At 44.4% G+C, this 11,378-nt stretch overlaps 1 protein-coding gene and 1 long non-coding RNA gene across 2 annotated transcripts in view; one reads left to right on the top strand and one right to left on the bottom strand.

Moving 5' to 3' along the window:
* Rab18 (RAB18, member RAS oncogene family) overlaps positions 1-6,869 on the bottom strand; it is a 33,435-nt gene extending 26,566 nt beyond the window's left edge. Inside the window, exons 1-2 of the mRNA XM_069998210.1 lie at positions 6,701-6,869; positions 200-255 (exon numbers count right to left, since the gene is read on the bottom strand). Coding sequence (XP_069854311.1) covers positions 200-255; positions 6,701-6,768 — 124 coding nt within the window. The 5' untranslated portion in view covers positions 6,769-6,869. The remainder of the gene's footprint in view (positions 1-199; positions 256-6,700) is intronic.
* Positions 6,870-6,921: 52 nt separating this feature from the next.
* LOC138810864 (uncharacterized) lies at positions 6,922-9,313 on the top strand. Its single transcript, XR_011367251.1, has 3 exons — positions 6,922-7,010; positions 7,624-7,655; positions 9,044-9,313. It is a non-coding gene; the product is annotated as an uncharacterized lncRNA (long non-coding RNA).
* The last annotated feature ends 2,065 nt before the right edge of the window (positions 9,314-11,378 follow it).

Genomic DNA, 11,378 nt, shown 5'->3' on the forward strand with positions numbered 1-11,378 from the left:
ACAGAGATATTCTCTTTCTCAAGAGATCTAGGTAGACTTAAAAGATTTAATGCAAGTTAATTCCTAAGAAGTCAGTAAGATTTCAAGAGATATAGTAGTAGCAGGGTGGTGAAAGGAGGGTAGGGGGATTTACACAAAACAGCCCAAAGACAAAAAAAAAAAAGGAACATTTCTATTGAATGTATAGACATAGGCTTACCAATTGTTGCTGCAAGTTCTGGATCAAAAGTATCATCTGTGAACCTCAGGAGCAGGCTAAAATAGAGTTTAAAAGGCAAATTAGGAACTTCACTTCTACTTCTAATCATATTATGTGTTCATTATTGTTGTATTTTGTCACAAATTTATACACACACACACACACACACACACAAACACACACACACACACACACGAGCTGTTGATGTAGGATCTCCCAAAAATACTACCTCAAGCGATACACACATTTCTAACAAATTATTAGAAAGACTATTTTAAAACCCCAAGAGCTCCAGGTGCTGGTGGCTCATGCCTATAATCCTAGCTACTCAGAAGGCTGAGATCTGAGGATCACAATTCCAAGCCAACCCCAGCAGAAAAACCCGTGAGACTCTTATCTCAAATAAACTACTCAGAAAAAGCCAGAAGTGGGCTGGGAAGGTGGCTCAGTGAGTGCTTGCCTTGCATGCATGAGGCCCTGGGTTCAATTCCTCAGCACCACATAAGCAGAAAAAGCCAGAAATGGTGCTGTGGCTCAAGTGGTGGAGCGCTAGCCTTCAGCTGAAAGATCTAAAGGACAGAGCCCAGGACCCAAGTTCAGGCCCCACAACTGACGAAAGGAAGAAAGGAAGGAAGGGAAGGAGGGAGGGAGGGAGGGAGGAAGGAACCCAGAAGTGGTGCTTTGGCTCAAATGTCAGAGCACTAGCCTTCAGCCAGAAGAAACTCAGGGACAGCACCTAGGCCCTGAGTTCAAGTCCCAGGACCAGCACCAAATAAATAAATAAACAAATTCAAATAAAACCCCAAGAGCAGTCTACTAACAATGTATTCCCATGCTCCTCTACCCAATTGTTGTTTCAAAGCTGCACTGCTATCAGTAGGCCCTTCTGAGAAAATGATTCTGGAAAGGTCAGGCTGAAATGGATGGATAAAGAAAACATACAAGTCCCTTGAAATGTACACAGTCTTTTTTTTTTATTTTTTTTTGGGGGGGGTCCGGTCGTGGGGCCTGAACTCTGGGCCTGGGCGCTGTCCCTCAGCTCTTCAACTCAAGGCTAGCGCTCTACCACTTGAGCCACAGCGCCACTTCCGGCTTTTTTGTTTTGCTTATGTGGTGCTGAGGAATCGAACCCAGGGCCTTAGGAATGCAAGGCAAGTGCTCTACCACTGAGCCACCTTCCCAGCCCTTTTTTTAAAAATTTTTAAAATACCATGCAAAGGAGTTACAATTACATGGGCAAGGTAATGAGTACATTTCTAATCAAGTATTGTTGCCTCCTCCTTTGTTTCCCCATCCCATCTCCCACCCCCCACCCCCCTTGACCCCCCTACTCCCCCTCTACAACCCCCCACCCCCGGCCAAAGTTGAAAAGTTCATTTTTCGACATAACAACTTGTACATCTCATTGTTGCAATGGGTCCACCTGTATCCCTAGTTAAACAATTTGTTTTTGCCCTTCCCCTCCACAAATTATACCAACATCAAATACAATGAAAGCAGGGGTTATACCATGGGGGAGGGACATACAAAGCAACAAAGAAATCATCTTATAAATATGTTAGAAACTATCGCAAGAAAGAAAAAACATTTGAATACTTATCTTGGGGTTCATTTCACCTAACATCATCTTATCTGACCTTTTCTGCTTGTCTCACACATATACTAGTTATTGCAAATAAGGAAACTACGTGACCTATGTTTCTTTGGGCCTGGCTTACTTCACTTAATATAATTTTTTCTAAGTCTTAAAAACCCTTTTGTGCAATCCAGTCTGAAGTGAAAACAAAAGGTGAAAAGCCATATCATTTTGCAACTAGTAATAGGGCTATTATCTATGTGAGAAGTTAAAAAGAATAGAAGGTAGGAGATGCAGTTACTGCCAGAGTAGGCACACAAAAATACTAAGCAGAATATGAAGCCAAGTAGGCAACTGGTCACTAGTGAAGCCTCTGATGACAAAGAACGATAAACCTGTTCTACATTCTAAAATACCAAGGACGGCAAAAGCTGGGGGAAAACCAACAGAAGGTAGCTACCATGGACTATGATTGTGGTAGAAAGAAATGATAGACAAAACTTTGGAAGTGGGTAGGAAAAAGGAGGGGAGGTAAGGGGAGGGCTAAAGTGCATGCAAGAAAGATACCAGAGGGGGCTGGGAAGGTGGCCCAGTGGTAGAGTGCTTGCCTTGCATGCATGAGGCCCTGAGTTTGATTCCTCAGCACCACATAAGCAAAAAGCCGGAAGTGGCACTGTGGCTCAAGTGGTAGAGCGCTAGCCTTGAGCTGAAGAGCTGAGGGACAGCGCCCAGGCCCAGAGTTCAGGCCCCCAAAAAAAAGATACCAGAGTAAAAAGGTTATTTGTATTTTTTTTTGGTCCGGTCGTGGGGCCTGAACTCGGCCTGGGCGCTGTCCCTCAGCTCTTCAGCTCAAGGCTAGCACTCTACCACTTGAGCCACAGCGCCACTTCCGGCTTTTTTCTTTTTTGCTTATGTGGTGCTGAGGAATGGAACCCAAGGCCTCAGGCATGCAAGGCAAGCGCTCTAGCACTGAGCTACCTTCCCAGCCCCAGGTATTTGTATTTTTATGTCTCTCAATATTATTTTACTTAATATATGGCAGAAATGTTCATTATGAATTCTTCAAGAATAAAATCCAAGCTTTTGTTAAAGCCCTAAGTCTACAAAATAATCTATCTTCCTTTATATTAACTTCTAAAGTAGAATAGTCTATTGATTTATTTACAGTAATGAAATCAAAGAAACAGCTATCAGATTTCCGAATTATTACAACTTTTTCCAAGTATTTAAATCTATGAGTAATGGTTATAACTGCTAGGTATATTTTCTGTCCACAGAGTATATGGTAAAATATATCTTTTTTTTTTTTTTTTTTTTTTTGGTCAGTCTTGGTGCTTGAACTTGGGCCTGGGAGTTGTCCCTCAGCTAGCACTCTAACACTTGAGCCACTTCTGGTTTTCCGAATGCTTTATTGGAGATAAGAGTCTCACGGGCTTTCCTCCCCAGGGGTGGTTTTCAACCACGATCCTCAGATATCAGCCTCCTGAGTAGCTGAGATTGCAGGGGTGAGCCACCAGAACCTGGCTTTTAAAATATAGCTTTAACTATATTTAACTCTCCCTTTTTTTAAATTTTGTTTTCTTCATTTGCCCTAAACACAAGACACTACAAAACTGAAGTAAAACAGAAGAACCAAATTCCAGATTTTCTTCAGAATGTCTTTCTTTTTTTGCTTTTTGAGATTAGGGGCTATGTAGTTCAGCGTGGCTTTGAACTGACCTCAAACTTATGATCCTCCTGCCTCAGCCTTCTAGAGTAGCTAGGAATATATGCATGCCTGTTGTTAGTGATACTTTGTCTGAAAAGACAAGAATTCTTATAATGCAAACAATAAATTTTAATACAAGCTCTGAAGGTAAGCCAGATCTTAGCTTTATCTGAGATTAAGTCATTAGCCTAAAATGTATTCTATACAATATGAATCCATTTTCTAATGAGAAACATTTTCTCTCATTAGATTTGGAAAGAAATCTAGAACCAGAAAATGATTAAGAATCACCATTTTTATGTTGTATTTTAAAGGCATAATATTTTCAAAGTTAGAGAGCAAAATGCTCTCAGTGCAGAGCATCAAGAGAACAAGTAACTACCAGTAGGTCACTGAGATAAGACCCATTTTATAATAAACAGATAATAGATAAGCTGTATTTCTTGATTTACAAATGAAGTTCATCTAAAAAATGCAAATGGAAAGGGTAGAGAAGAGATAGAAATGTATATAACAGGTTTCTATAATCCCTACCAGTTATTGACAGTCTTTGCTACATTTTTACTTCACCAAGGCTAGCTACAGAACCATAACCTTAAACCACCTTAAACCGTACAATTGATGTCAGACTGAAAAGTTTCTATGCCAGCCCGGTCACACCTCCTGTAAAGATCTAGTTTGTCCAATATCACTCATAAGGTTACATAAGGGGCAGCACTAGTTTCATAATCGTGATCTCTTGGCTACTATCCCAAACACTAGACACTAACTATATGAAATGCACTGGAAAGAAACCCACTGCTCTCATTATTTAAGATATTCTTTGGAGGTGGGGGTGTCCATTCAAGTGGTACAATGCGTGTCTCACAATCACAAACCCTGCATTCAAACCCTAGTTTTACCCAAAAAATGAAACAAAATAAAGAAATCCTTTTTTGTGTAATAATTACTCAACATCATAAGTGCTATCTCACACACTTACTCCAGTCTGTAAAAAAACAGAAAGTACTGGGTAGAAGAACACATTGAGATCATGTCTGCGATAAATGTTTCTGTACTAAAAACAAACTATGGCCTTAAAGTCATAGGCTTCTACTATAGTGGAACCCTTTGTTCTCATACAAAAAAATAAGGTTCAAGGCTGTTATTAGATCAGATAGACCAATAATGTGTATCTAGCTCAAAGACAACTGTCTCCTTAAATGCAATCCTTATTAAAATAGACAACCTTAAATTTTTGTGGTGGTGAGTGGTAAATAATGGGCCGTGAAAACAAAAGCACAGTTAGGCCCAAACACCACTGTAAGGAGAGTGAACCAGGGAGCTGAATACATCCACTTAGCAGAACTTACTCTAAAAAGGGAACTTTGATTATTTATTATGGTGTACTATACCACCAGTTAACCTCCCAACAAATTTTATTTTTTTCCAACAAATTTTAACACTTCAATTCATCATCTATCCAACACATAAAGTGTCAAGCAATCATGCATTAGATTGCAGTGACCAATCACTATGCATGAATTCATAAGCAACTATCTTTAAGGAGGCCATGGTGGTATGCCTGTAATCCAACCCTTCAGAAGGCTGAGGCAGGGGTATCTGGGCTACAAAGAAGACCCTGTCTCAAGCAAAACTAAAACAAAAAAACACCTAGTTATCTCATGTCTTAACCTAAAATGAGGACCCTATCTCAAGGAAAAAAGAAAAGATCATGAGACTGTGGAATTCCTAAAAAAACAAGATATAAACATTTTAACATTTGTACAAAACACTGATCATAAAAATGATTTTATATCCAGGAAATAGAAACGAGAAGTTTTTTTCTTTTAAAAAAAAAAGGGGGGAGGGGATTGTATAGCTGTCCACCCAGTGGCTCACGCCTGTAATCCTAACAGCTGGGGAGGCTGAGATCAGAGGATAGGAGGTCAACGCCAGCTCAGGCAGGAGAGTTGATGAGAGTCTTATCTCCAATTGAGCGCCAAATTCAAGAAATGGAGCTGTGGCCAAAGTGGTAGGGCGCTAGCCTTGAGAAAAAAGGAGAAAAAAAAAAAAAAAGAACAAAATCCACATACAGGGGCTGCGCCCAGACCCTGAGATCAAACACACACACACACACACACACACACACACACACACACACACACAATGAGAAGGTAGAGCTAAGAAGATATGGGGCTGCGCCCAGACCCTGAGATCAAGCGCACACACACACACACACACACGCACACAGACACACACACATGCACACACACACACACTATGAGAAGGTAGAGCTAAGAAGATACGGTTAAAAAGGAGTCATTCCCTGAGATCAAGCACACACACACACACACACACACACACACACACACACACACACACAATGAGAAGGTAGAGCTAAGAAGATACGGTTAAAAAAGAGCCATTCGACCCTGAATATAACCAACTCTGAATATCACCAACTCATACACAGTCGGACCAGGATGACTTCACCTGGGGGACCGGGCAAAGACCGGGGTGAAATCATCGCCCTCCGGCCCCACCCACCGGGCTCCACCTCTCACCTAAGACGCCAGCTCTGCCTACTCACAGTCTTGTCCCCACCCCACCCCCCGGAAAAGAGGAAAACGAACGACAGGACCCCACTGATCTGTCCTCCGAGTGATCAAACCTCACTTTTTAATCTTCAAAAGGGGATCCACCCGTTCCGTGCTCGCCCCTTCCATCACCCGGACCTAGTAAGTTCTTTCACAGCTGACTCATTAAAACACACACACACACACACACCATATGGCTGAATTAAAGGCATCACAACAGGCCGAGCCTAAGCTGACCGAAGTGTGACGAGTGTGTCACCGAATTCCGTGTGTGGCACCGCCCCCCCCACCCCCCCCGCGCCAGGCCCGTGTTCGGAGCCGGCCCCGGGAGCCCCGCGGAGGCCCAGCTGCGGGCCCGAGGTGAGCGGGCGCCCGGCCCCGCGGGGGCCTCGGCCAGGCGCCGGCCTCGAACCTCCCCCACGCCACGCCTCGCCTCGCCCGGGGCCCCAGCAGCCGCGACCCGGCCGGCCGAGCCGCGGCCTCGAGTTGGTGGACTCCCTGGCGGGAGCGGGAGAACGGCGGCGTGCAGAACTTGGGCCCGACGGGGCCGGTGACCGTTCGCGTCGCGGCCCCGGTGCCGGCGGCGGCCCTCCCCGCCGCGGGCCTCGCCCTCGCCGCGGCCCGCAGCCTCGCCTCACCTGGACTTGCCCACCCCACTCTCGCCGATGATGAGGATCTTCAGGGTGGTCAGCACGTCCTCGTCCATCCTGACTCCACTCGGAGCCGAGCCCAGCCGCCCGTCCCTGTTTGCCTCTCAACCCTTCAGCCCCCGAGAGCTGCCTGCGCATGCGCGGCGCCTCCACGGCTGCCACCTTCCTTTCGCACCGGGTGTTTGGGTCGCCAGAAGCCCGGGACGTCTCCGTTCCGCCTAGAGGAAGCTCTGCGCCTGCGCGCACCTATAGGCCCCGACATCTTCCGGAAAGCGTGTTCCTCCCTGCGCAAGCGCAGGTGGGTGAGCGCGCTTACTCCTCCCCCCCCCTTCTCCAGCCCTACATCACCCCCCTGGTCGCATAATTGACCGGTGACTGGGGAGGGAAGGCCTGAAAAGCAGTTCTTATGTCAGCAGCTGTTCGTGACAGCCGTATTACAGTGGGAAAAGCGTTGCACTTGGAAGCAATCTGCCTTACATGTGGACCCAGTTCTACCGTATATAACTAACTGCCTCCTCGGCCTCCTCGCCCATTTCAGAAACAATCATTCTTCTTGGAATGATCAGGAAGACTGAGTTAATTAAAGTTAATAAAAGACATGAGCAGATATCACTGACTTCCCGCTCCCTCTGTTAGATCGAAGACTAGCATTAATTCATCCGTGCATTAATTCGTCCGTGCATTAATTCATCGTGAAAGGGATTTTGTGGTAGAGCAGGTGCGTGTAAATCTCTGACCCAACTACAGAGCAGCTATTCCCATTCATTAAGAATTGCTACCTCAGCATGGCAAGAATTGTATGTATGTGCCTAAATTGCAGGTTTTTAGTGGATTTGACAAACTTCATAAACCACCCAGCACAAAAGCACTCAACTAACATGAATTCTTGTGTTTTCATTCTATACTTGCAGTGAATGTCATATGCAACAGACATGTGATTAAGGTATGCACAAAAATGAAAGAGTAAGTTACGAAAATAATTTGTTTCATCAGATAATCTAAATAATACTTTCACCTGGTCTTTTGCTCAAATGTTGTTTCCTACTGGTACTTTTGTTTTCATACTATTTAAATTTACAAATTTCTCCAACATTGCCTATACTTCTTTGCTTTATATTTCTGAATTAACATTTTATTTACTAATCTTTATTCACTCATCTTCCCCCAAAAGAGTTCTTACTGATAAAAGGATTTTTTTCTGTTTTTCTTACTTATATATCCTCAATGATTAGAGTATTTTTGACACAAAATATAAACTAAATATCTGATGAGTAAATGGTCAAGCTCAGTTCTAATCTTAGAGAATGATGTCAGTGAGACAACATCAACCACTCATAAAGTATTTCTTGAAGTCTCAAACCATTAGCAGCTTACTTTTGACTATGAAATCAAAACCTCATTCAGAGATTCACAATATTTTCAAGTTATCCTGCACTGGCACAATAATTCTAGTTTAGCCCTCAGATGTTTAGAGATTCATGAGAATCTTTCTGGATGTCCACAAGACTCAACTATTTTTGTAGTTATTTAAAATAGTATTTACGGGCTGTGAAGGTGCCTTGCATGCACGAGGCCTTGGGTTCAATTCCTCAGCACTACATAAGCAGAAAAAGCCAGAAGTGGCACTGTGGCTCAAGTGGTAGAGCTCTATCCTTGAGCTGAAGAGCTGAGGGACAGCGCCCAGGCCGAGAGTTCAGGCCCAATGACCCACAAAATAAATAAATAAAAATAAAATAGTATTTACTTTTTTAAAACTTATTCTTTCATTATAACACAATGGCATTTTCCAGAAGGTACATAAAGCTCGTAGCAAATCAGAATGAAACACTCAATATGAGAATTTATCTATTTTCAACCAGCTCAAATATTAGAGTTGCTACAATGCAAAACAATGACATTCTTTTCATTATTTTGTTTCGTTTTATTCTAAAGTAGTTATTTTCCAGGAAATGTCATATTTAAAGAGAAAACCAGGGGCTGGGAAGGTAGCTCAGTGGTAGAGTGCATGCCTTGCAAGCAAGAGGCCCTGGGTTCGATTCCTCAGCACCACATAAACAGGAAAAGCTGGAAGTGGCGCTGTGGCTCCAGTGGTAGAGCGCTAGCCTTGAGCTGAAGAGCTGAGGGACAGTGCCCAGACCCAGAGTTCAGGTCCCATGACCGGCAAAAAAAAGAGAGAGAGAGAGAGAGAGAGAGAGAGAGAGAGAGAAGAAACCAAATTTCAGCACATCCTGAGAATTTTGGCAACATTGGGCCAGCATTCTCATATGCACTTAATAGAGCTTGAGAATGCTAGATGTTTACTAAGTATTATTTCTATTTATTTCTGACCAGAGAACTGTTGGGAGCCAAAAGTTAAGTCTCATACTTGATAGGCTTAACTATCTCACTGGAACAACCTGAGGCTGAGTTTACAGAATCCCACCTTTTCACCATGCCCTAAAGTAAACACCCTGCAGCTACTAACGACCAACTTTTCACCACGCCCTAAGTCCAAGCATATAAATACCCTTGTGTGAAAAATAAAATTTGGCAGCTTGATCAGAATCCTTGTCTTGCTGTCCTTCTTCGTGTCTCTTGTCCCTTCATTCCTTCTCGCTTAGGTTCACCACCCTCGTTGAAGTCCTGCGGGTCGGGACAACTGGCGACCAACGTGGGGCTCGAGCCTCTGACTAAGGAAGGAACTTGGCCAAGTACAGTCCGAGATCGTGAGATCGCCTCGACAGACCCTGCTGAGAGACAGATCCAGGAGGAGAGTGGGGACGGCGCATGGTAAGTGACCCATTATGGGACAAGCAATATCGTCACATGGTATATTTCTGTCAGACCTCAAGGAGGCCCTCAAGACACGAGGAACTCGGGTTAAGAAAAAGGATTTAGAATTATTTTTCTCATTCATAGAGGACTTGTGTCCTTGGTTCTCCTTTGAAGAAATCATAGATGCAAAAAGCTGGCAAAGAGTAGGAGATTGTTTAAAAGGTTATTATGAAACCTTTGGTTCAGAAAAGGTTCCTGCTACGGCCTTTTCCTATTGGAATTTGATTAATGACATTTTAAAATGTTCTCTGTTTGATAGTGGAATTTTAAAAATTGTAAAAACGGGAGAGGAGGTTCTCCAACATGCCTCTCGGCCCTCCGCGGCTTGCCCATCGGTTGTATTAGATCTTGAAACTCCTTCTCAAAAGGTAGATGAACATTATTATCCTGTACCCCAGGCTGCCCGTTCCCCTCAGAATAATTTAAATCCCGAGGAGGAGGCCACCCTGGAAGAGGAGGCGGCCCAATATCGTCAGCCTGATTGGCCCCCCTTACTCAGTCACCCCCTACCTCAGACTAAACCCTCTACCTCAAATATTCCGCATTACTCCTATGTGCCCCCTCCCTTTTGTGACCCGTCCTTTCAAGGGCCCACTGCCCCTCCAGATCCAGATGTTTTTTCTCCCCCCCCCCTTTACCTAACCTGGCACCTTTACGCGAGACTCTTCAACATAGGCGAGAACACCTTCAACTTTTAAAAGAACAAGTGGCCCCAAGGTGGCTGCCAGAACGTTTGATAAAACAGGTAAATGGCTTACCACAACCCAGGGGAAACCTTCCCCCACCACCCCAGGATGATGCCTTTTCTCTTGCAGATGCAGCTAGAACTCCAAAGGTGGACCTTCCTGTTTGAATTTATTAAATAACAGATTAATCTCTTGGTTTCTAAGCCCATACAGGTTCATCACCATCCCATCGCCTTGATGTGGCAGACCGTGGCATTGAGCTCTAGGATTTACCCCAGGCTTTTAATTAGTGTTTTGCCATGAGCTTGTTCCAGTGGGAAACAGCCTGCCTTCTTTTTCTTATTTAGAAAACCCTCCTTATTCATAACTCCTGACCATTCAACGGGCAAGACCTAGGATAGGTTTGCCCCTCCTCCTATAGGCCCCTCCGCTTGGGGGAGGATGCACCTATGGGAGGAAGAAAAATGCTCAAATCAAGGGTGCAGGTAAGACTGCAGGGGGATGGATCCGCGAGATCCCAAAACCCAAGACCCCTGAGTGTCAAGCTCTGGTACATGACGGTTGGCATGCATACCCACAAGCCGTCTCCTCAAAAAACATGCCAAGGCCTGTTAAACTCCCCTCCCCGAGTGAGGACGCTCGCTCGGGAATGGAGAAAAACCCTGGCCCCTTAGAGGAACAGAGCCCCCTTAAAGAGCAGCCAACAATTGATGGTCAGCCGGGCACTGGTGGCTCACGCCTGTAATCCTAGCTACTCCGGAGGCTGAGATCTGAGGATCGCGGTTCAAAGCCAGCCCGGGCAGGAGAGACCGTGAGACTCCTATCTCCAATAAACCACCAGAAAACCGGAAGTGGCGCTGTAGCTCAAGTGGTAGAGCGCTCGCCTTGAGCTGAAGAGCTGAAGGACAGTGTCCAGGCCCAGAGTTCAAGCCCCATGACCGACAAAAAAAACAAAACAAAACAAAACAAAACACAATTGATGGTCAATTTTCTAAATAAGAAAGGGGGGAGAACAAGAGTCCAATTCTCAATAAATTAACTATGGCTGTTTGCATTCACCGAATCAAATAACCAAATATAGTTAAAAGTGTGTATATATGTGTACACACACACACACACACACACACACACACACACACACACACACATATACAGTGGCTCACTCC

Source organism: Dipodomys merriami, unplaced genomic scaffold, assembly GCF_024711535.1.
Source record: "Dipodomys merriami isolate MVZ:Mamm:240054 unplaced genomic scaffold, mDipMer1.0.p SCAF_51, whole genome shotgun sequence".
Taxonomy (NCBI): Eukaryota; Metazoa; Chordata; class Mammalia; order Rodentia; family Heteromyidae; genus Dipodomys; species Dipodomys merriami.